Source organism: Bufo gargarizans, chromosome 7 (genome assembly GCF_014858855.1).
Source record: "Bufo gargarizans isolate SCDJY-AF-19 chromosome 7, ASM1485885v1, whole genome shotgun sequence".
Classification (NCBI taxonomy): domain Eukaryota; kingdom Metazoa; phylum Chordata; class Amphibia; order Anura; family Bufonidae; genus Bufo; species Bufo gargarizans.
Window position 1 is genome coordinate 14,163,790 of NC_058086.1, and position 25,936 is coordinate 14,189,725.

At 43.8% G+C, this 25,936-nt stretch overlaps 1 protein-coding gene across 3 annotated transcripts in view; it reads left to right on the plus strand.

The window, feature by feature from the left end:
* FAM83F (family with sequence similarity 83 member F) overlaps positions 1-22,919 on the plus strand; it is a 75,991-nt gene extending 53,072 nt beyond the window's left edge. For all 3 annotated transcript variants that reach the window (XM_044302062.1, XM_044302061.1, XM_044302063.1), the window contains 4 exons: positions 17,189-17,356; positions 19,623-19,744; positions 21,597-22,213; positions 22,617-22,919. In XM_044302062.1, the coding sequence (XP_044157997.1) occupies positions 17,189-17,356; positions 19,623-19,744; positions 21,597-22,213; positions 22,617-22,681 (972 nt within the window). In that variant the 3' untranslated portion in view covers positions 22,682-22,919. The remainder of the gene's footprint in view (positions 1-17,188; positions 17,357-19,622; positions 19,745-21,596; positions 22,214-22,616) is intronic.
* The last annotated feature ends 3,017 nt before the right edge of the window (positions 22,920-25,936 follow it).

Below are 25,936 nucleotides of genomic sequence, written 5' to 3' on the forward strand. Positions count from 1 at the left end.
CATTCATTGCTCGAATTGTTCTGCTAGATTTATTTCCAGCTGGCAGCTCAGGGGGCACGACCCTTCTCAGAGGGTGTCTCTTTTCTGCTGTTGCTCTTCCCCTGTAACTGCCACAGCTTCTATTAGACAGCTGGTGGCAGCTGAGGATTTAAACTGAGCGTGTGCGACCACCTTAGTGAAGTGGATGGAGAACTAAGGAAAAGAACAGCAGGTGGCGCTATAAGAATACGTTATATTGAAAAGCTCAGCGGGTATACTAAATGTTTAATTGCATGCAATTACAAAAGTATTCAGATCCAGCCAATGGTTTAAAAAAAATTAAAATATTTTTCGTGGCGCAACCACCTTTAATTGTCCCCAAGACATTAAACTCCACCAGGCTTTACTTCCACGATTATAGGGTTATGCAAATAGTTTTTACCATGCTGACAATTGCCAGCTACACTTAGTCATGTTGCTAATTCATCACATGTGCAAAATTCCCCTGGCTGCATTATCCTGATATCTTTAGTGCTAATGGGACACGGCAGATGAGGTGTGTATCGCCAACATGAGCGCCTGCTATGAGAAGCCATGAATTAGGTTACTAGGTCAACAATTAAAAGTGTAAAGTAATGAACTGTACATGCTGCGCAGAGAGGCACAGAAATGCTGACTGCATACTGACTCTTCATATTGGCGCGTTGGTTTCCGTCTATATCAGAAACCACAAGGCATTGCAGAATCGCATATTCTGAGTTAGTAGAGGACGATCTGCTCTTGTATTGCTTTGATACATTGGGAATGTCCTCTGTTTTTTTTTGTTTTTTGTTTTTTTTCGGACCCCTGGATATTAAAATGTACATCTGTGTCAGGGTGATCCAAAAATGATGACAAAAACAGCAGCGTGCAGCGATTTCTGCCCGGCCAATTCTCAGCATTTATGCCGGATTACAGACGGATCTCCACTGTTCCCCATAATAGTAAAAGGGGCCAGCGGGCATTCCAGTTTATTTATTTTACGCACTTATATATCACTACTATATTCTGCAGCGCTTTACAGACTGTCCCCAATGGGGCTCACAATCTGAGTTCCCTATCAGTATGTCTTTGGAGTGTGGGAGGAAACCCACGCAAACACGGGGAGAACATACAAACTCCATGCAGATGTTGTGCTTGGTCGGATTCAAACCCAGGACGCCAGCCCTGCAAGGCACCAGTGCTAACCACCGAACTATCATGATTCCAGTTGCTGTTCTCTGTCGGAATTGGTGCCACAGATGTGAAAGTAGCCTTTAGGCAGTCCTAGAAGTTACAGGTCAGAATGGCCATCTGTGGTGACAGTCATAAGCATAGCTGATGCGGATCCGCTAAGTAGTTCGGCCATACAGGAAGCCAAAACGTAATATGTTCCATGTTGCCTTTGGTGTCCTTCGCATCCTACAGTGCGTGCTGATAACCAGGGGCGTAGCTATAGGGGGTGCAGAGTAAGGCTACTTTCACACTAGCGTTTTCAATTCCGCTATTGAGATGCATCATAGGATATCAATAGTGAAAGAAAACGCTTCAGTTTTGCCCCCATTCATTGTCAATGGGGACAAAACTGAACTGAATGAAACGGAATACTCCAAAATGCATTCCATTCAGTTTGATTGTGTCCCCATTGCGGACAGAATAACTCTGCAGCAATTTTCTGTCCGCAATGTTGTGTGGAGTAAGACTTCATTGAAAGACTTGAAAGTCAATGGGGGGTGAATCCGTTTTCTATTGTGTCCGAAAAAACATCCTGACACACAATGTACAGTCGTGGCCAAAAGTTTTGAGAATGGCACAAATATTAGTTTTCACAAAGTTTGCTGCTAAACTGCTTTTAGATCTTAGTTTCAGTTTTTTCTGTGATGTAGTGAAATATAATTACACGCACTTCCTACGTTTCAAAGGCTTTTATCGATCTTCTCGTCAGTATTTGCAGTGTTGGCCCTTCTTTCTCAGGACCTCTGCAATTCGACTGGGCATGCTCTCAATCAACTTCTGGGCCAATTCCTGACTGATAGCAACCCATTCTTTCATAATCACTTCTTGGAGTTTGTCAGAATTAGTGGGTTTTTGTTTGTCTACCCGCCTCTTGAGGATTGACCACAAGTTCTCAATGGGATTAAGATCTGGGGAGTTTCCAGGCCATGGACCCAAAATGTCAACATTTTGGTCCCCGAGCCACTTAGTTATCACTTTTGCCTTATGGCACGGTGCTCCATCGTGCTGGAAAATGCATTGTTCTTCACCAAACTGTTGTTGGATTGTTGGAAGAAGTTGCTGTTGGAGGGTGTTTTGGTACCATTCTTTATTCATGGCTGTGTTTTTGGGCAAAATTGTGAGTGAGCATCCCTTGGATGAGAAGCAACCCCACACATGAATAGTCTCAGGATGCTTTACTGTTGGCATGACACAGGACTGATGGTAGCGCTCACCTTTTCTTCTCTGGACAAGCCTTTTTCCTGATGCCCCAAACAATCGGAAAGAGGTTTCATCGGAGAATATGACTTTGCCCCAGTCCTCAGCAGTCCATTCACCATATTTTCTGCAGAAGATCAATCTGTCCCTGATGTTTTGTTGGACAGAAGTGGCTTCTTTGCTGCCCTTCTTGCCACCAGGCCATCTTCCAAAAGTCTTCGCCTCATTGTGCGTGCAGATGCGCTCACATCTGCCTGCTGCCATTCCTGAGCAAGCTCTGCACTGGTGGCACTCCGATCCCGCAGCTGAATCCTCTTTAGGAGACGATCCTGGCGCTTGCTGGACTTTCTTGGACGCCCTGAAACCTTCTTAACAAGAATTGAACCTCTTTCCTTGAAGTTCTTGATGATCCTATAAATTGTTGGGTGAGGTGCAATCTTAGTAGCCACAATATCCTTGCCTGTGAAGCCATTTTTATGCAACGCAGTGATGGCTGCACGCGTTTCTTTGCAGGTCACCATGGTTAACAATAGAAGAACAATGATTTCAAGCATCACCCTCCTTTAAACAGGTCAAGTCTGCCATTTTAACCTAATCAGCCAGACATAATGATCTCCAGCCTTGTGCTCGTCAACATTCTCACCTGAGTTAACAAGACGATTACTGAAATGATCTCAGCAGGTCCTTTAATGACAGCAATAGAATGCAGTGGAAAGGTTTTTTTGGGATTAAGTTAATTTTCATGACAAAGAAGGACTATGCAATTCATCTGATCACTCTTCATATCATTCTGGAGTATATGCAAATTGCTATTATAAAAACTTAAGCAGCAAATTTTCCAATTTCCAATATTTATGTAATTCTCTAAACTTTTGGCCACGACTGTAAGTCAAAGGGGACGGATCCGTTTTTTCTGACCCAACAGAAAACGGATTCGTCCCCCATTGACTTTCAATGGTGTTCATGACTGATCCATCAAGGCTATTTAAGACATTTACAACCGTATCCGTTCATGATGGATGCATGCGGTTGTATTATTGTAACAAAAGCATTTTTGCAGATCCGCAAAAAACGCTAGTGTGAAAGTAGTCTTAGCAGTCGCTACCGGGCCCAGGAGCCTGAGTGGGCCCAAAGACCCTTGTATTACATAAGAAGACACTAGCATTGTAGAAAGTGCATGCTGGTCAAGTTACACCTCTGGCTGGAGGGAAGGGGTTAGGTCAAGAATTTGGCATGGGAGGGGGTGCCATTTCAATTTCTGTCTAAGACAGCATGAAGCAGGCTATGTGCTTCCCTGCCCCTGGCCAAAAGCACTGAGGAAAGGGGGACCCAAGCTGAACTGTTGCACCAGGGCCCATGAGCCTTTAGCTATGCCCCTGCTGCCAACTCGGGTGCAACTGCAACCATTGATGGGTTTTAGTTGGCACATCTGTAAGATCCTTTTAAAGCTGCGTTCATACATAATTCTTTGAATACACAGTGTAGTCCATCCCTCCATGGGACTTTCATCCAGTACTTGCTATTGCCTCACTTAGAAGTAATCCGCCTCTGGATACCATGGCTGAAACCTATACTGGCACCTTTAACGGGTCACTGAGTTTTCATAAAACTTTTGAAATGTCATAGAGACATAAAGTACCAAAGGTTTTGATCGATGGGGGTCTCAGTGTTGAGACTCCCACCAATTGCGAGAACGAGTAGAGGGAAACGTTGACATTTGTGATTTCCTTATTGCAGGAAAGGAAGCAAGATGGACTCAATAGAAATGGGCCCATCTTCATTTTCTCTCTTTCTCCTCGTTATAGCAATCGGTGGGGGTCTCAGCGTTCAGACCTCCACTAATAAAAACTAATTTTTCTGTGTTGTTTTTTTCCGTCCAAAAACATTGTGACCAGATGCTACTTCAAAGTCTATAGTAAAGGACTGTACAGTCTACATACACAATGGTTTGGGTCCTGACATTTTTGTTGCAGTTTTTAGGTCTACCATCTCCCATAGGCTGTATACGTGAAGGAGCAGTAAACTGTTTTGTCATCAAGACAATTTTCTATAAAAAGTTTCTAATAAATGGAACCTCACTGTACATTTATTTTCATAATGGAAAAGTCTCTTTCTCGCAGCTTTGTAACCACTTCTAAGTAACTTGTAATTCATTTCCTTCCAGATTAAAGACATCTTTGAGCTTTGACCTCTTTATCATAAGTAGCTGTAAATATTTTACAAAAAGAAAGGGAAGAAGACAGAGAGAGGCAGCGCCTCATGTGAAATACCGTCAAATCCAAAATTAATGCTGTCTGGGCTAATATTGCACTCACCTTGTGAGAGTCACAACAGCTATAGGAGCGGGGTGTTTGTGAGAGGTGTGTCTGTCACTGCTTCGGGGTGCTGCTCTACTCCTAGAACCAGGAGACCGGGAGAATCAGATAGTTACAGGCAAGGAAAAATCAGGACTTCTTAGATACAGCTATTTACAGGCAAGGAAAAATCTGGACTTCTTAGCTATGGCGCTGTCTCCGGAGCAAGGGGCCACAGGCTTGATATTTAATCAATATCCTTTTTATTGTTTAAAACCGATAAAGCAACGGGTTTCGGAGACAGATCGCCTCCTTCATTAGATAAGTAAGCTACTACATAACTGATGAACGATCCGTCTCTGAAATGTCTTGCTTTATCTGTTTTAGCCCCTTCAGTACCAAGCCACTTTTCACCTTAAATCTCAGGCCGATTTTTGCAAATCTGACATGTGTCACTTTATGTGGTAATAATTTTGGAACACTTTTACTTATCCAAGCCATTCTGAGATTGTTTTCTCATGACACATTGTACTTCATGACAGTGGTAAATTGAGTCGATATATTTCACCTTTATTTGTAAAATAATCCAAAATGTACAAAAAGATTTGAAAAATTCACAATTTTCTAAATTAGAATTTTTTTACTCTTAAAACAGATAGTAATTTGTCATAAAATAGTTCAATCAACTAATTAACATTCCCCATATGTCTGCTTTATATTGGCATCATTTTGTAAATGTAATTAAAAAAATTTTTAGGACATTAGAAGGCTTAGAAGTTTAGAAGTCATTTTTCAAATTTTCAACAAAATTTACAAAACTATTTTTTTAAGCACCAATTCAGTTATAAAGTGATTTTGAGGAGCTTACGTAATGAAAACAACCTATAAATGACCCCATTTTAGAAACTACACCCCTTACATTATTTAAAACTGATGTTACAAACTTTGTTAACCCTTAAGGCGTTCCACGTGAATTAAAGGAAAATGGAGGGGAAATTTCAAAATTTCACTTTTTTGGTAGATTTTTTTATGCTAATCAATTTTTTTCTTGCTGAAAAATAAACTGAAAAATAAACCTCAACATATATTACTCTGATTCTTCAGTTTACATAAATACCCCATATGTGGTGGTAAACTGCCCTATGGGCACGTGGCAGTGGTCAGGAGAAAAGGAGCGCCATATGGATTTTGGAGGCAGGTTTTGCTAGAATGGTTTTTAGGCACCATTTTGTATTTGAAGAGACCCTGATGCACCCCTACAGTGGAAACCCTCAAAAAGTGACCCCATTTTGGAACTACACCCCTTAAAGAATATATTAAGGGGGTACTGAGCACTTTGACCCCCTAAACGGTTTACAGAATTTGGAAACACTTGGCTGTAAAAATAAAAAGTTTTATTTCTTCCAAGAAAATGTTGCTTTAGGCCCCTTTCACACGGGCGAGTTTTTCATGCGGGTGCAATGCGTGACATGCACTGAATCCGGACCCATTAATTTCTATAGGGCTGTGCACATGAGCGGTGATTTTGACGCATTACTTGTGCGTTGCGTGAAAATCGCAGCATGCTCTAAATTGTGCATTTTTCACGCCACGCAGGCCTCTTAGAAGTGAATGGGGCTGCGTGAAAATTGCAAGCAAGTGCGGATGCGGTGCGATTTTCATGCATGGTTGCTAGGTGACAATCGGGATGGGGACCTGATCTTTATTATTTTCCCTTAAACCATGGTGTAGGGTATAAGCTCCACTTCGGGGGTCATTCTCACAGATATCTTCATGGCACCAGATTTAAGATCCAAACACTGTGCTTTATTGCGGCACATCCGCATAAACATAAACAATAATACAAAATAATAAACACTCGCCCGGCTGGGCTCTAACTAAACGTACTATAATATTTCTGACTCGCCTAAGTCCTTGTTCACACCCTGTGAACACAAGCGGCTTTCTCAGCCAATGTCCCACAGCCTCCTGGCTGTACAGAGCACAGTACGCCCAGTGCCCAGTGTCTCCAGTCCAGTGTCTCAACACACATGGGGAATAGTGGTCTCTCAGCCCTCCTGGCTTGGACCACATAGAGCCTCCAGGCCTCTGTCCACAGGCAACACACTCCCCCTTGCTGACACCCTGGGAGGTGCTTTGTGCCAGCCTGATTACTTCCAACTGGTCTCGCCTGTCGTGGAATAGGGGTGTGGACCAAACTATCCACCCCTTCCTTGCCTCTACCCTGCGTGAGACCTGTCACTGTCTCACACATGGTTATAAGGGAAAATAATAGCATTCTTAATAGTAAAATGTCCATTGAGGGGTTAAAAATAATACATTTAACTCACTCCATCCACTTGGTCGCGTAGCGGATCTCCTCTTTCTTCTTTCTTCAGGACCTGTCTGAAGGACCTTTTGATGACGTCACTGCGCCCATCACATGATCCATCACATGGTACATCACTATGGTGATGGATCATGTAACATAGTAACATAGTACATAAGGCTGAAAAAAGACATTTGTCCATCCAGTTCAGCCTATTATTCTTGACCGGGCTGCGCGAACAAGTGGCCGATTGTCTTAGGTAGGGTCTCATTTTTTGTGGGATGAGATGACTGTTTTATTGGTACCATTTTGGAGTGCATAAGACTTTTTTATCACTTGGTATTATACTTTTTGTGAGGCAAGGTGAAAAAAAAATTGCTGTTTTGGCACAGTTTAAAAAAAATGGGGCATATGTGATATTTTTATAGAGCAGGTTTTGTTATGGATGTGGTGATACTTAATATGTCTATAATTTTTATTTTTGTCAAGTTTTACCCAGTGAAAGCCTTTTTAAACAGAATAAAATCTTGTTTTTGTGTTGCCATCTTCTAAAAACAATAATGGCTGTTTTGTTTTTTGTTTTTTTTACGGCGTTCACCTGACAGGGTGGATCATGTGATATTTTTATAGAGCCAGTCGATACGGACGCGGCGATACCTAATATGTCTATTTTTCTCCTTTTTCCATTTTTTTTTCCTTTATTTTGGGAAAAGGACGTTTTGTGTTTTTTTTATATGAAACGTAACTTTTTTGGTAAAACTTTCTTTTTATTAATTATTTTTTCACTTTATTTTTGTCCCACTCTGGGACTTCAACTTTTGGGGGTCTGATCCCTTTCACAATGCATTTCAATTAGTGTTGATCGAGCATGCTCTGCCGAGTGCTGAATACTGCATGTGCTCGAGTGCAATGCTTGAGTCCCCTCCCCGCACGTTTGTTGGCTGCTACACAGCCAATAAACGTGCAGATAAGTACTGCCCTTCACTGTATTGCCGTAACCATGTTGGTTACTGGCATTAAAGTGATTGGCTGACCGGAACACGTCATCGGGTGCTATATTGCACCCGATCACATGTGTTCGGCTCAGTGTTAGTTATGGAAAGCTGTGCTGAAGAAGGGAAAGAGATAGTGTAGGGAGTGAAATTTTCTTTTTTTCAGTTGAAAAACTTGTCAGAGACCCAAAAGTCCTTTTAAGGACTGTTGTTGTGTGTGGCAGCAGCAATATATATTTTTAGCACAACCTGCGCTAAATTGCTAAAACTTTACAGACCCAAAAGTCCTTTTAAGGACTATTTGTGTGTGGCAGCGATATCTATTTTTAGCGCATCCTGCGCTAAATAGCGTGCTATAGTTAGGCCGCTGCAGACAGCGACATTATTTGTGCCACATCTCTTGTGCAATTTGTGCTCATTCCAAAAATATCTGTGACATCCAGTGTACTTTTACTGTAAATGGTGTCCGCTGCGGACAGTGACATTAGCTGTGCTACAGCTCCTGTGTAACGTGTGCACATCCCAAAAATATCAGTGACATCCAGTGTACTTTTTCCATAGACGGTGTCCGCTGCGGACAGGGACATTACCTGGGGTACATCTCCTATGTAAAGTTTCCACATCCCAAATACCTGTGACATTCCCTGTAATTTTTAATTAGCCGCTGGTGACAGCATTGACATTGTATGTGGTATATCTCCTGTGTAACGTTTCCACATCCAAAATACCTGTGATATTCCCTGTCATTTTTTTTATTAGCCGCTGCTGACATCAGCGACATTATCTGCTGTATTTCTCCTGTGTAACGTTTCCACGTCCCAAATAACTGTAAAATTCCCTGTAATTTTATTTATTTTTTGCGCATACACTTTACACAATTCCTACGCTACTGTACGACATACTTTCAAGCATAAATAACATTTAATATTGTGGGGATCCGCTCTGGTAGGCAGTGGTAGCGAGTGCAGTATAGAGGCAACACAGAATGGTCTTGGTGTAAAACACGATGCTTTGTTTATTCACACGGTGCATATTTGTGAAAGACGGTGCAGGTCATAGGGAGGGTGGTCACACACAACAGCAAAATAATAGTTCAAACACAGCAAGTCCCTGCTGCAGGCTACTTGAGGCCTGTTTCAGTCACATAAAGCAAAGTCTATTTAAAGCCAGGAGTAATGTCACCTTTTTCTCCTTGGTGAAGTAAGTCCATGGGTCCTGATTCTAGCCACAGGACACGAATCCCTCCTGGTTTCAGCTGCAGGATCCTGCACAGTCCTCCACAGGCCTCAGCACACAGCCCAGCTCACCTCCACTTGTAACTCACAGCCAGAGAACACAGAAGCTCCACATTGCGCACCACACCCTTGTTGCTGGTCAGGTTTTAACCCTTCCCTGCAAAACCTGGCCTGGACCGTGGGGAGACAGGCACCTGCCCGCATATCTGCCTGCCCCCTAATAAGAGCCGGCCCGGATCCGCTGTGTTAACAGCATAACCGCTGCAAAATGCACTTTTCTAGCTCTTACTCCACCGGGGCCAGGACCCCCGGTGGCACGTACCTCCCGTCTACTACCACCCCAGGTACTCTCCTACAATAGGAAGAAGGCGAGCAGTAAGGGACAGTGAAGTGGCCGTGATGCTGATGGTGCACGCAGAGGCCGTGGCCCTGGGCGCGTTAAAACTGTGCCTGCTGCCAGAGCACAAGAAAAACAATCATCCACGATACCTAGCTTCATGTCCCAGTTTGCAGGGCGGCGCAGGACAATACTCTCGAATTTAGACATGTGCGACTAGGTGGTCGGTTGGATTGCAGCAGATAATAAGCACCACCCTGTCTTCCACCAAGTCCAGTCTCAGTTGCCAAGAGTCTGGTCAACACAATCCTCACCCGAATGCCTCCCACTATGGAGAGTCTTGCCAAACAAGTGATCCCACACTCGGATATTCCGAGGAGCTTTTTTCAGCACCATTCCTTCATTTGGGCCTCTCGACAAGCCTGCTTGAAGAGTGACATGAGATCTTGTGCCCTGATTCCCAAACTCTTGAGCATCCACAGTCACAAAAAGATGACGGTGAGGAACGGCAATTAGAGTATCACGAGGTGGACGATGATGATAAGACACAGTTGCCAATAAGTCAATGGAAATTAGTGTCTCAAGAGGTTGATGATGAGGATAAAACACAGTTATCAATAACTGAGGTTGTTGTTAGGATAACAAGTCAGGAGGATGAGCAGAATAAGGAAGTGGTAGAGGAGGTGGTGGACTATGAAGTCACTGACCCAACCTGGGAAGATGGCAAGCCGAGCAAAAACAGTAGTACAGAGGGGGATGGATCTGCAGCACCGCAATAGGCTGGAAGAGGCAGTGGGGTGGCAAAAGGGAGATGCCGGGCCACACCAAACAGGCCCGCAACTGTTCCCCGGAGCACACCCTTGCGGAAATCTACCTTGCCAAGGGGGAGGTGTTCCGCAGTCTGACGCTTTTTTGAGGAAAGTGCGGACGACAAAAGGATTGTAAATTGAAACTTGTGCCATACAAAAATGAGCAGGGGCGTAAACACTAGCAACCTCACCACCACCAGTATGATTCGCCACATGGCATCAAAGCACTGTAATAGATGGGCCATACGCCTGGGTCCACGATCTGTGTCTGCGGTCACACCACTGCCTCCTCTTCTCCTGTGTTACATGCTGGCCATTCCCTTGTCAAAGGCGCAGGCCCGGATGCCTCCTGCCCTGCACCTGGACCTTCACAAGCACCATCAGCAACCACATGAACATCCGCGTCCCAGCGCAGCGTACAAATGTCTTTACCCCAGGCATTTGAACGCAAGCGCAAATACCCAGCCACCCACCCACAGGCCATGGCACTAAATGCGCAACTTTCCAAATTACTGGCGCTGGTAATGTTGCCATTTAGGCTTGTGGACACTGAGGCCTTCCGCAGCCTGATGTCGGCGGCCATCCCTCGTTACGCAGTCCCCAGACACCACTATTTTTCACAGTGTGCCGTGCCTGCCTTACACCAGCATGTGTCCCTTAAAGTATAACTGTCATATATTTTTTTGGATTGTGGTGATTAATATCTCCTTGGGGGCCCTATTTCAACTTTTCACTGTGTATTCAATTATCCCTTAATTCCACAGTTTTGTTCCCTGTACTGCCTACTTTCACCTGTGCAGAAAATAAGGTCGCTAGGCATGGTCCGTCTATCTGTTGAAGGACGGAGGACGCAGAAGCACGCAGCGTACAAGGTCACATTACTGACAGCCAGGGACTGTACGTAATTGATTAAAGCCAGGTCCTCCCCAGCAGCTGACAACAGTGTCTGGGCTGTGTGCACTTCTCCCTGTCCCTGCGCTTGGCAGACGCTCCCTCACTCAGCAGAGCTCGAGAATGCAGAGTTGGAACAGCGCAGACCAGAGAAGGGAGATCTGCCGTCTGCTCAGTGTATAAATGAAAGCAACATGTGGTAAGAGGACCCCTTTGTGCTGCAGGAGATTAACCCTTTAGGGGGAGGGCTCTGGTTACTGACACTTTTGGGGGGCTATTGTTACTGGCTAGTGAGGGCAGGCGGGATTAGCCTCAGGGTGAGGGCAGTGGCGGCCATCTTAACTGAATAGTGAAATTGCAGTTTTATGCAGACTGGTTGCTAAGGGCTGAATCTTATTAAATATGGGGTAAGTCAGTCTAATAGTAACTGATTCTGGAATATCATGTTATTAGTAACTACATATATGAAAATTGAAATTAGGGTCTAAGTGTGACAGTTATCCTCTAACATCACCCGTGCCCTGACCAACGCACTTACTGGGAAGGTCCACTTAACCACTTACACATGGAGAAATGCTTTCGACCAGGGACGCTACATTTACCTGATGGCACACTGGGTGAACGTTGTGGAGGCCAGGAGCGAGTCGTACCCTGGGATGGCACAGGTGCTACCGACTGCAAGGATTGAGGGCCCTAATTCCATCAGGGTTTCTGCCACCACCTACGTTAGTGGCTCCAACCCCCACAGTCTCCTCCTCCGCCTCCTCCTCCACTTCCACCTCAGAATTATCCTCTTGCAGCACCAGTCAGCCATCAGTCAGTAGCTGGAAGCAGTGTAGAACTGCAGTGAGGAAGCATCAACAGGCCGTGCAGGTGACAAACAGCACACCGCTTCAGAGCTGTGGCAGGGGATAAGAGACCAGACTGAGGTGTGGCTCTCGCCACTCAACCTAGAACCAGGCATGGTTGTGTCTGATAATAGCCGTAACTTGCTGGCGGCTTTGGAGCTCAGCAAGCTCACACACATCCCATGCCTAGCCCACGTCTTCAACTTAGTGGTTCAGCGGTTTCTCAAAACCTACCCCAATTTGCCTGAGCTACTGGTGAAGGTGCGCCACACGTGTGCCCATTTCCGCAAGTCATCGACAGCTTCCGCCGGCCTGGCAACGCTGCAGCAGCGCTTACAATTGCCAGCTCACTGACTGTTGTGCGACGTGAGCACGTGCTGGAACTCCACGTTCCATATGTTGGCCAGGCTTTGTAAGCAGCAGAGGGCAGTAGTGGAATACCAGCTGCAACATGGTTGTCGCCTTTCCAGTCAGCTTCCACTCCTCACAAGCAAGGAGTGGGCATGGATGTCTGACCTCTGTGAGGTTTTAAGAAACTTTGAGGAATCAACACAGATGTTGAGTGGCGTTAACGCTATTATCAGCGTCACCATCTCACTTCTGTGTCTAGTCAAACGCTCGCTGCTCACAATTAAGGCCGATGCTTGGCATGTGGAAGAGGTGGAAATAGGGGAAGACATTACACAGGATGATAGCCAGACCACCCTCAGTTCGTTTTCTCAGTGCAAATTGGATGATGATGAGGAGATGATGAGGAGGAGGAGTAGCAGGAGACGGTTGCCTACACTACAGAGGGTAGTACCCATGGAAGTTTAATTCCATCTGTTCAGCGTGGATAGGCAGAAGAGGAGGAAGAGGATCAGGAGATTGAGAGTCACCCTCCTGATGACGACAGCGAAGTCTTGCCTGTTGGGACTCTGTCACACATGCCTGACTTTATCTTAGGCTGCCTTTCCCGTGAGCCATTCGTTTTACACATTTTGGACAGCACCGATTACTGGTTGTTCACACTTGACCCCGCTACAAAGAGAACTTCTCATCTCTCATTCCTGTGGTGGAGAGGACTAGCAAAATGTTGCAATACCAGAAGGTCCTTGTGGACAAATTGCTCAAAATATTTCCAGCTGACAACGCTGGCGGCAGAGTACGCAGTTCCTTGGGCAACCGAGGAGGGGAGGGGAACACACAGCAATTCCAACAGAGGCAGGGTAACACTCTCCAAAGCCTGGTATAGCTTCATGACACCCCGCCAGAACCCTCACCCTGATGCGTGGCCTAGGGAAAAATATTGGAATATCCTACGGGTTAAACAACAAAAAAGATACCAAATAGACATCATCAAGCCTGTGGCCCCTTGCTCAAGACTGCGCTGTATCTGTCCTGTTTTTTCCTTGCCTGTAAATATTTGACACCACATATTAGTTAAGACTATATAAATATATGGGAAATTATCTTCATATATCCCAATGAAAAAAAAGATAAATTAAGATTCTGTTTCCTGTATAAAAAAAAGAGCCATACGCTATACTCAGGGGTGTTGCTAAAGGGTCATGGGCCCTGGTGCAAGAGTTCAACTTGGGCCCCCATTCCCTCAGTGCTTTGTGGCCAGGGGCCGGGAAGCACATAGTCTTCATGCTGCTGAGGCAAAAATTTGAATAATAACCCCCCCTCCATCCATGCCAAATTATTGACTTAACCCCTTCCCTCCAGCCAGAGGTGTAACCTCACCAGCATGCACTTTCTTCTTATGTGGCACAAGGGTCTTTGGGCCCCTTAGGCTCCTGGGCCCGGTAGCAAATGCTACCTCTGCACCCCCTATAGCTGCGCCCCTGGCTATACTGGAAAAAACAACAGTTCATCACATTTGCAGATGAATAAAGCTAAGTTAACAGGTCACTATAATGACCAATTTATGGCTATGGTTTTATCACAACCATGGTTCTAAGGGCCCCTTTACACTGGCCGAGCATCAGGCAGATAATCGTGCGAACGCTTGTTAGGCTACTTTCACACTAGCGTTTTTGCTGGATCCGGTAGGGTCTAACAAAAACGCTTCCGTTACTGATAATACAACCATCTGCATCCATTATGAACGGACCCGGTTGTATTATCTTTAACATTGCCAAGACGGATCCATCATGAACTCCATTGAAAGTCAATGGAGGACTGATCCGGTTTCTATTGTGTCAGAGAAAACAAATCCGTCCCTATTGACTTGCATTGGGGGTCATGACGGATCCGTCTTGCTCCGCATCCCAGGACGGAAAGCAAACTACAACATGTTGCGGTTTGCTCTCTGGTCTGGGAACGCAACTAAATGGAACAGAATGCATTTTGGAGCATTGCGTTCTGGTTAGTTCAGTTTTGTCCCCATTGACAATGAATGGTAACAAAACTGAAGCATTTTTTTTCCGGTATTAAGCCCCTATGAAGGAACTCAATACCGGAAAACGTAAACACTAGTGTGAAAGTAGCCTTAGCAATAATCTGCCTGTGTAAAGATGCTGCTGATTACCCGATGAAACGCTCATTCATCAGGTAATATGATCATTTGTGCGGACACCAAAATCATTGTTTGCCGGCAGCAGATCGTGCCATCTAAACACACTCTGCTGCCGGCAAACAATGATTCTGTATAGGAATGTGATGGCATTAGTGATGGCATTAGTGATCGCTCTTCCCCATACTGTGGAGGAGATCGCATGTAAATACAGTGATCTCCTTCACTGACGAGCAGACCATCGTTGGAAATGAACGCTTACTTCCCGTCATCCGTCTGCTAAATCTGTCAGTGTAATGGGACTTTAAGAAAATAGAGAGTGTAAAGGCACCTTTACGCTCTTTACACTGATAGATTAAGCGTTCCTTCCCGACAATAGACTGTCCGTCAGTGAAGGAGACATTTATATGCAGTGATCTCCTCCACATTATGTTTAGGAACAATCTTAATGCCTTCACTCGTTGCCACAGAGCACACAGGGATGGAGAATGGGACACAGATCCAGAGGACTTTATTGTATCACAGGGAAATCACTCCACAGAACACGGCCAAGCACCAAGTCACACGGCTTAGTCCGAAACATCAATGAATAAATCAGAGTACGCCACCCGGTACTCCAATGCCAGCAATTCAATCCCCAATCATCTTGGGTACTCTGTTACTTGAAGGACGGCTCCCCTCGGCCAAGAGTGGATGGCAAACATACCCAGTCTCTACTCTCTTCTTGTGGCACCAGGTCCTGGCCTCAGAATCAGGTCCTGGTCCATCTAAAGCTCCCTGTACATTACAACAACCCCTAACCTCCTCTCTGCTCTTATCATAATTCCCCCTGGCTGATCAGCCTAGAGCAGGCAAGGGGCGTGAATAATTACCAGCCCCCATCTTCCTGTACCTTATACAAGAGTCCAAGGCAGAAGGTGTAGAGCCCATGCCCCCCCCCCCCTTCCTCCGCATTCCAAGGGGTCCCGTGATTAGACGGCATGATCTGTCGCCGGCAAACGATGATTTTGATGTCCGCACAAATGATCATTGGGTAATTGGCAGCACCTTTATATTGGCAGACAATTGCATACGAATTCTTGTTAGCGATTATCTGGCCGATGCTCGGACAGTGTAAAGGGGCCTTTAATTTAGGGTTTATTTACATAGGCAGATTAGCAGGACAATTATCAGAGGAAAAAACAGGTTCAGGCATTATGAAATTTAAAGTGCCCAACCCTTCTCACCCCCGACATCTGCCCTCAGGGGGGAGTTGGGAGGCCCATACACATTAGACAGTCTGTCAATCCCTCAAAATCGCCGACGTACATTTAAAATTGAGGCATGCTGTGACTAGTATTTATCTGAAGGCCCTCTTTGGCTTTTTTTCTTACTCAAGCCCATGTTAATCTCCTCTGAGATCTTCATGTGGACTTCAGTCCTTGCCACTAATCTGATTGGCAAACTGGCACAGGTACCGCACATTACATAAATGACAGCAATACAGGGCAGTTTTACTAATCTCACTGAAATGTGAACTGAAGCATCTGATAATGAGACTATACCAGGCTACAGCCGTCACCTGTCCAATGATGTAGGTAACTCCCTAATGAGTGCAGAGATTCCTAGTATGTGAATGTATAGGGCTGTTAAGCCAAATGGTTGTATTAGCGTGTGTATGGGCCTCTCTACTATGTTGTCTCTGGAAACTGAATTATTTTACATATCCCAGAGGAGCAACATCGACTTGGAGCACAAACCTTCTGTAATTTGTTGCTATCATTAACCTAGAGCATTGGTCTCCAACGTGTGGCTATCCATAGCCATAGACTCAAAACAATACTGTCAATCTGGCCACGCACATTATATGTTTGTTGGCCAACCCTCCTGATTTTGGTGGGACTGTACAACAGTTGAATGTGTATGGGGCCTCCCAACATCTGCTGAAGAAAAGGATTTGAAAGATGGATTTCAACATGCCCAATCCTCTTTTAAAAAAATGTTGGCGATCGTATGATTTTATTTTTATTCAACTTTTTGGGGGAGGTGAAGAAACAAAAAATTGGCATTTTGACTTTTTTCCATTATGCCATTCGCTGTATATACTATACCTGTTTCTTATGCACAGTTCTCAGCACCACACCTCCAGTCCTCCTCCCGTTCTTTGTATACCGGACGGCAGCGGTGATATCAAGATATACAGCATGTGACTGCTGCAGCCTATCAATGGCCACAGCAGTCTTGTGCAATATACCACTGAGGCCAGTGAAACAGCAGAAGGAGAAGGTGCAGTGCTGAATACAGTACAGGAGAAACAGCTGAGGATAAGATTATTTTTTGTTTCATACTATGTCCTGGCAAAGTTTACTATAACTCCTTTAAATGTTTTTTTTATATAACCAGAAAATCTCTAAAATGCCATAAAAACTTCATATACAACTGCAATAAACATTCATTGTTATGTCCACTGACTCCTAATGAAGAAGAGGATGTAGAGGTTTGTTGGCACTTGTTGGAGAAGTATTCTCTTCCAAACTACAGAACTCTCTGTTCTCTCCATCACAGGTAATTGCCATCGTAATGGATTATTTTACCGACAGAGAAGTGTTTAAAGAGGTGCTGGATGCAGCCGACAAACGGAGGGTCCCGGTCTATATGATTCTAGGAGAGAGTGGAGTCAAGCATTTCTTGGAGATGTGTGAATTCATGCAAGTGCCTGGATTCAAGCTTCGGGTAATACAGAGAAATATGAAAGGGGGTGGGGGGCAAATAAAAAGACTAAATAAATGGGCATTTCCTGCCAGGGGTGTAGCTATGAGAAGGTGCAGATGTAGCACTAGCATCCTGGCTCTGGTTCCTGAGGAAGCTCGGCTGTCACATAGGAAGACACCAGTATTTTAAATGGAGCAGGGTAGGTGTGGATCCCGGATACACATTTTGCATTCGGGCACAGGAGCGTACACCTCTGACTCCTGTTTAGTGGAAATCCATAACAAGCAATATATTGAAAAGTGTCAAATCGTTTTTTATACACAATAAAAGCACACAGAGCTATAGGGACTGGGTATTGCGTATGTGCTAGCGGCCATCTAGCTACCCATGTCCTCAGCTCTATACACAAAATCCTGGTGACAGGTTCCCTTTAAAGGGGTTATCTCACTTCAGTAAGTGACATTTATCATTAGAGAAAGTTAATACAAAGCACTTACTAATGTATTGTGATTGTCCATATTGCTTCCTTTGCTGTCTAGACTCATTTTTCCATCACATTATACACTGCTCGTTTCCATGGTTACAGACCACCCCTGCAATCCATCAGTGGTGGTTGTGCTTGCACACTATAGGAAAAAGTGCTGGCCTCTCTGGTGGCAGGGACCATGGGAGTGCAAATAGGCTAGTGCAGGGATTAGCAACCTTCGGCATCCCAGCTGTGATGAAACTACGACTCCCAGCATGCACACTTGCTTGGCCGTTTTCAGGAGTTCCATAGAAGTGAATGGAGCATGCTGGGAGTTGTAGTTTCACAACAGCTGGAGTTTTTGAGGTTGCTGACACCTGGGCTAGTGCTTTTTCCTATATTGTGCAAGAACGACCACCACTGATGGATTGCAGGGGGGTCTGTAACCATGGAAATGAGCAGTGTATAATGCAGGCATCCTCAAACTGCGGCCCTCCAGCTGTTGCAAAACTACAACTCCCAGCATGCCCGAACAGCCTACAGGTATCAGCCTACAGCAGGGCATTGTGGGAGTTGTAGTGTTACAACAGCTGGAGGGCCGCAGTTTGAGGATGCCTGGTATAATGTGATGGAAAACTGAATCCAGCCAGCAAAGGAGGCAATATGGATAATAAGGCAATTAGTATGTGCCTTGTATTAACTTTCTCTACATGATAAATGCCACTTACTGAAGTGAGACATCCCCTTTAATGAGCGCCAATCGACTTACTGTATTACCAACAGGCGATCATTAAAATCTGCCCTTGTAAAGGGACCCTAATGTTGCCATAACGCAGCCCTAATAATGGTGTCATATAGTGCCAAACATAATGCAACCATAAAGTGATAAATAACAGTACCACACAGTGCACATATTCACCTCCTGTATAGTCATATAGGGGGGAATTTATCATGGAGGTATTCTTTGAAATTAGTTTAGCTCGAATCTATTTTGGCACAGTTTGCTTCAAAATGATCAAATGTCACACAATGTTTGATCATTTGGTGCTTTTTTAAAGGGGTTTTCCTAGACTTTCTAACTAATGACCTATCCTAGTATAGGTCATCTGTATCCAATCGGTGGGGGTCCGACATCCGGGACCCCTGACGATCAGCTGTTTGAGAAGGCATTGGTGCTGCTGTGAGTGCCGCGGCCAGTGACGGAGCAGCTCAGTCCCATAGAAGTAAATGGGGCTGAGCTGCGATACAATGCACAGCCGCTATACAATGTACAGCACTGTGCTTGGTAAGCACGGAGAAGGCCGTGGAGCACCGATGCTTTCTCAAACAGCTAATCAGTGGGGATCCTGGGTGTTGGACCACCACCGATCAGATACTGATTACCTATCCTGAGGATGGGACATCAGTTAGAAAATCATGGAAAACCCTTTTAAGCCTAACACTTTTGTCTAGAAATGCTACTCCAGTTTTTTTACGCTACCCCCCTACTGGAGTTTATTTGCAACTTTTTTGCGTTTTTTTTTTTTTTTTAAGTCGCAGTGATAAATGTGGAGAGAAACTAATTAACAAAGTAAACCAAGGCAATTTTCCCAGCCACTTTTCAAAACTGGAATACGTGGTCTAAAAACTTTAAAAAGTTGCTAAATGTTTGTGCATGTAAACCTAAAGTCACAAAGCCCCATTTTGTGACTTTTTGAAGGCAGAATTGTGGAGTGCAGGTCTTGATAAATTCCCCCATAGTGCCATACAGAGAGCACATAGGAGCGACATTCAGTCACAAATAATATGTAATCAGAATTATTTTTCTTCTTTACTGTGTAGAATTTACGAGTCAGGTATGTTACAGGGGTTGGATTCTATTTAACTCCTGGGAAGATCGGAGGATGCATCTCGCATAAATACATAATGGTGGATAGCGATAAAGTAGCATTTGGTTCTTTCAGGTATTTTTTTTTATATATTTCACTATATGTTCAATACTCTCTGCACTGACTTATTTTGTACTAAGAACTGGAAATGACATGCTTTTATTTAAAGGTCCCTTTGGACAGGACAATACAGCAGGCGATTGTCGGAAATAAAGCGCTCCTTCCTGGTAAGCGCCTGCTCATCAGCAGAGGAGACCGCTGCTATTACATGCAGAAATCTTCTCCACAGTATGGAGAGGAGCGATGGCTAATGCCATCGCTCGTTGACATACAGACTCGTTGTTTGCCGGCAGCAAAGGCAGTTTACACCACACGATCTGCTGCCAGGCAAGCTATGATTTTTGTGTCCGAATGAATGATCTATTAGTCAATGAACGAGCATTTTGCTCGCTCATCAATTAATCGGCAGAACCTTTACACTGCGTGATAATCGCTAATGAGCCTTCCTATGAATTTTCGGCCTGTGCAAAGGGCCCTTAACATGACAGTATATTCTTGAGGGCAACAATGAAAAACTGTAGAACAAAGACAGCTAAAGTTCAAACAAGGTGAGATTAAACAGGTTGTCCACTTTCTGGTTACTGTTGACCAATGTGTTTCTGAGTTGATTGAAGGCACTTACTATTATAGTCTTTGTTTAAATTCTGCACTATTTTCTATATTTCATAAGGTATTCCCCCTTGTTTACAAAGTCTTTTATGCTGTCCACACAAAGGCCCTGTCCATGAAATGGCTGCTGATGGAGGGTCATGTGAGCAGACAAATCCTCTCCATGTGATGATGCCTCCTCCATTCAAACACACAGCACCTGCACTAAACTCCCAACAGAACAAGTACAGATGGCAGCAGGTGCAGTATATTTGATTGGAGGAGACAACACATGGAGGTGATTTGCCCGGTTACATGACCTTCCAGCAGCGGCCATCTTATGGACAGCACAAAAGATTTTGTAAACAAGGGAGAATACCTTATGAAATATAGAAAATGGTGCAGAATTTCAACAAAGACTATATTAGTAAGTGCCATATAATGATCTCACAAATACATCGGTCAACAGTAACCATAAAGTAGGCAACCATTTTAAATGTGTTTTCCATCCCTAAACTAAAATGAACTATGTATGCACTTAGTACTTTTGAAATATTGCACCAATGGTTTCCTTGTCCCCTGCCAGTCTCTGTCTAACCCACCATAGCAATGACCTGTCTCCTAAACCCTTGACTGTGAAGGCCAATCACTTACCGGACTTTAAAGAGGATAGCGAAGGATATTGAAGGAACAGTTATGTTTAGGCTTCCCTAATGATTTTTTCTGCCATATTATTCCCTGTTTTAGCTGCACAGCTAGATACATTTCACTCAGAAGCAGGGGGTGTATCCCTTCTGTAAAATCCGCCAGCACTGTACTGCAGTGACATCCTTTCCCTTACTTCCCACTATGTTTGTTTTCAGGTCTGGAGCTCAAAGAACTGATAAAGAGGGATAGATCACACTTACAAAAAGGCAGGAGGTTCCTATGAATTCAGAAGCTGTGTAGAAACATTTCTTTTATCAGGCTCAGGATCTCAGCTAGCTCTGACACGCCCCCACGTCCTCTCCGCCGTCTTCTGTGTCTCTGTTACTAAGGACGGATCTTGCTTGACAACAAGCAGTGGCCTGCAAATTAGGTGTAAGTGAGACCCCTAGTGGCCATTACTTTACAACTTTTTTTTTCAGATGGATGCAGGAATATGGTGATATAGTGATTTAGAAATTTGCTATTTACACCATTCTCTATTAAATGAAATTGTGTTAAAGTACAATGACTCTTTGAGGCTTATGTGAATTTATTCCAACCGTATGTACTAATCTTTCATTATGCTTTGTAGATTAACATGGTCATCTTTAAGAGTGGATCGCAGCATTATGACACTACTGTCAGGACAATATGCTGAACCTTTCGATATTGAATTTCGTGAACTCTACGCAATATCAGAGGAAGTAAATCTTTACAAAGAGCTGGGGTTCCCTGATGTCCGACCTAGTCCCATGGTGGGAGCAAGAGCACGTTCTTCCACTGTTGCTCGTAAACTCATCAATCCTAAATACTCATTAGTAGTGGGAAGAAGCCCAGCACCAGGTGAAATGCTAAGATTTGGAACACCAAACCCACCAGCATCTAAAGATAATGAGGAAAGTGAAGGAGATAAAAGAATGGCAAAATTTCTTGAAGACCTAATCACTATAGAGCAGGAGTTTCCAGAAAATGTGAATTTAGACATTCTTCCAAAGGTGGCTATCTTGATAAATAAACAGACTGCCAAAGCTCCCGAAGACAATCGGACAAATAAATCCACCAAAAAATCAAGCTTTAGGTTTTTCAAAAAATCACAACCAAACAGTCAGGAAAAGGAAGTTGATGGAGGCTTTGTATTACTAACTAAACCAAAACTTGATCTAAGTCAATGCAACAGCTTCAGGAGTCAACAGGATCTGAGAGCATCAGGTAAGACATCTGGTCTTTGTAATTTAATTAGGTCAAATAGATGTCATGGTGGGAAGACTCCCACTCAGGACCACCTTACCTGAGACTAACAAGCAGTGGCCCTCATTCTGGTCATCCATGTCTTACTACATTTCCTCTGTAGAAGAGAATTAGCAAACTTTAGAAACTTTGCCTATTAAAATAAGATGTTTGCTAAAGGTCTAGGATACTGTGATGAGACCTACTGTGCCTGCAGGTTTGTAATATGGATCTAGAGGAACTCCACATGTCGGGATCGGTGTAGTCTGAAAGCAAGTCTAATATTATATCAGTGTTGTATTCTAACATTTTTTATTTGATGTCCACACTGTTTTAAACAGTGCCTGTACTTACAGTTAATATTCTTTTTGCCTTCCTCCAACAGGTAACATCAGTCCAGTCTCCACTAAGAGTGAAAAACCAAAGCAAGACAAATGCATAATATCCTGAAGCGTGGGGATTTCTTAAACGAATGCAGCAAACGTGCATATATATTTATAGCAGATGGGAAAGTAATATAAAAAAATTGGTTCTCCCAAGATGTTGTCTCAGGGATTGTAAAAAAAAAAAAAAATGTTCTCTTTGAGCTCTGCTTGTTGTAGAGCATGTGACTGTACCAGAGAATTAAGTAGACCACCATGATATGCTAAAATAATGGACACAAGCATTTTGTGACCCCTTAAATGCACATTGCCAAGCTGACATGGTAAACATAAAATAAGTCAGACAAAGAAAGGAGTTGGCAGGGGCAGATTAAGTGCATGATAGGCCCAGGGCTGTCTACCAAACTTGGGCCCTTCCCTCCATTTTAGTTTATTTATTCATTTTTTGTATGAAGAGCCTGCGGTGCTCTTCCTAGGCCATATGACATCTCCAGACTAAAAAAAATACCCCAAATTACCCCAAATTGGCTCATAAACTGAAAAATTTGGTAGCCAAACTTTAAAATACAGTGCCTTGCAAAAGTATTTGCCCCTTCACTTTTTTCAAATTTTATTACATTAAAGCATTACGTTCAATGTTTTGTTAATCTGAACTTTATGTGATGGATCAGAACACAATAGTCTAAGTTGGTGAAGTGAAATGAGAAAAATATATAAATAACACTATTGTTTAGAAATAGAAAACATGTGCTATTCACACCCTCTGTTATGAAGCCTATAAAAAGCTCTGGTGCAACCAATTACCTTCAGAAGTCACATAATAAGTGAAATGATATCCACCTGTGTGCAATCTAAGTGTAACATGATCTGTCATTACATATACACACCTTTTTTGAAAGGCCCCAGAGGCTGCAACACCTAAGTAAGAGGCATCACCAACCAAACACTGCCATGAAGACCAGGGAACTCTCCAAACAAGTAAGGGACAATGTTGTTGAGAAGTCCAAGTCAGGGTTAGGTTATAAAAAAATATCCAAATCTTTGATGATCCCCAGGAACACCATCAAATCTATCACAACTAAATAGAAAGAACATGGCACAACAGCAAACCTGCCAAGAGACGGACGCCCACCAAAACTCACGGACCGGGCAAGGAGGGCATTAATCAGAGAGGCAGCACAGAGACCTAAGGTAACCCTGGAGGAGCTGCAGAGTTCCACAGCAGAGACTGGAGTACATAGGAGGACAATAAGCCGTACACTCCATAGAGATGGGCTTTATGGCAGAGTGGGCAGAAGAAAGCCATTACTTTCAGCAAAAAACAAAATAGCACGTTGTGAGTTTGCGAAAAAGCATGTGGGAGACTCCCAAAATGTATGGAGGAAGGTGCTCTGGTCTGATGAGACTAAAATTGAACTTTTCGGCCATCAAAGAAAACGCTATGTCTGGCGCAAACCCAACACATCACCAAAAGAACACCATTCCCACAGTGAAACATGGTGGTGACAGCATCATGCTGTGAGGATGGGACTGGGAAAATGGTCAGAGTTGAGGGAAAGATGGATGGTGCTAAATACAGGGATATTCTTGAGAAAAAACTGTAGTACTCTGTGCGTGATTTGAGGCTAGGACAGAGGTTCACCTCCCAGCAGGACAATGACCCAAAACACACTGCTAAAGCAACACTTGAGTGGTTTAAGGGGAAACATGTAAATGTGTTGAAATGGCCCAGTCAAAGCCCAGATCTCAATCCAATAGAAAACATGTGGTCAGACTTAAAGATTGCTGTTCACAAGCGTAAACCATCCGATTTGAAGGAGCTGGAGCAGTTTTGCTAGGAGGCATGGGCAAAAATCCCAGTGGTAAGATGTGGCAAGCTCATAGAGACTTATCCAAATCGACTTGATGCTGTGATTGCCGCAAAAGGTGGCTCTACAAAGTATTGACCTTAGGGGGGTGAACAGTTATGCACATTGACTTTTCTTGTTATTTTGTCCTATTAGTTTGCTTTACAATAAAAAAAAATAAAAAAAACATCTTCAAAGTTGTGGGCATGTTCTGTAAATTAAATGATGCAAATCCTCAAACAATCCATGTTAATTCCAGGCTGTGAGGCACCAAAACACGAATAAAAAGTTAAAGGGGTGAATAATTTTGCAAGGCACTGTACATATAATTATAATAAAAAAGACTTTGAGGAGAATACAGCACCACATACTGTCATGTAGACCTTCTCTTTCCTCTTCTCGTCCGTTTGACCCAGACCGACATGACAAATTCTTTCAGCCGCATCTCGTCTCTACAGAGTTTGTAACACAGACACGTTAGATTTCTTAATTTTTCCATCAACCTTCCCATCCCCAACCTCCAGACAGTGTGATCCTGCTGCCACTCCCAATACTGTACCTGTTGTGCTCCCCAATGCCCCAGATACTACACTGCTGAAAAAAATAGTGACCCTAATAGTAGAACTGGATTTCCAAAAGAGCTGTCAAAACTGAAAGGTGAAATATGATTGGCTGCTATTGGCAACTAAGCCAGTTCTATTTTACACCAGTTTGATAAATTACCCCAAATGTACCTATAGTGTCTACAGTAGTTATAATGTCCCCTAGAGTGCCCCCAGTTATAATAACACCCTATATTGTGCTACAGGTAATAATCCCTGTGTAGTGTCCCCAAAAATAATGCCCCCCACGCTGCCCCATATAGTAATTGCCCCCATATAGTAATCCCCCCATACTAATTTGCCCACCACACTGCCCCGATATAGTACTTTGCCCACCACACAGTAATTTTCCCCAGACTGCTCCCACACAGTAATTTCCACCACAATGCCCCATATAGTAATTTTCCCCCACACAGTAATTTGCCCACACAGGGTACTTTTCCCAAGACTGCAATTTGCCCCACATAGTAATTTCCCCCACACTGCCCCATATAGTAATTTGCCCCACATAGTAATCCCTCCTATAATAATCTGCCCCCACACAGTAATCCCCCCATACTAATCTGCCCACCACACTACTCCGATATAGTAGTTTGCCCACCAGACAGTAATTTCCCCCAGATTGCCCACACACATTAATTTCCACCACACTGTCCCATATAGTAATTTCCCCAACACTGCAATTTGCCCCCACACAGTAATTTCCCCCTAACACAGTAATTTCCCACACACTGCCCCATATAGTAATTTCCCCCCTACATAGTATTCCCTCCCATAATTTGCCCCCACATAGTAATCCCTCCCATAATTTGCCCCACATAGTAATCTCTCCCATAATTTGCCCCACACAGTAATCCCCCCACATAGTAATTT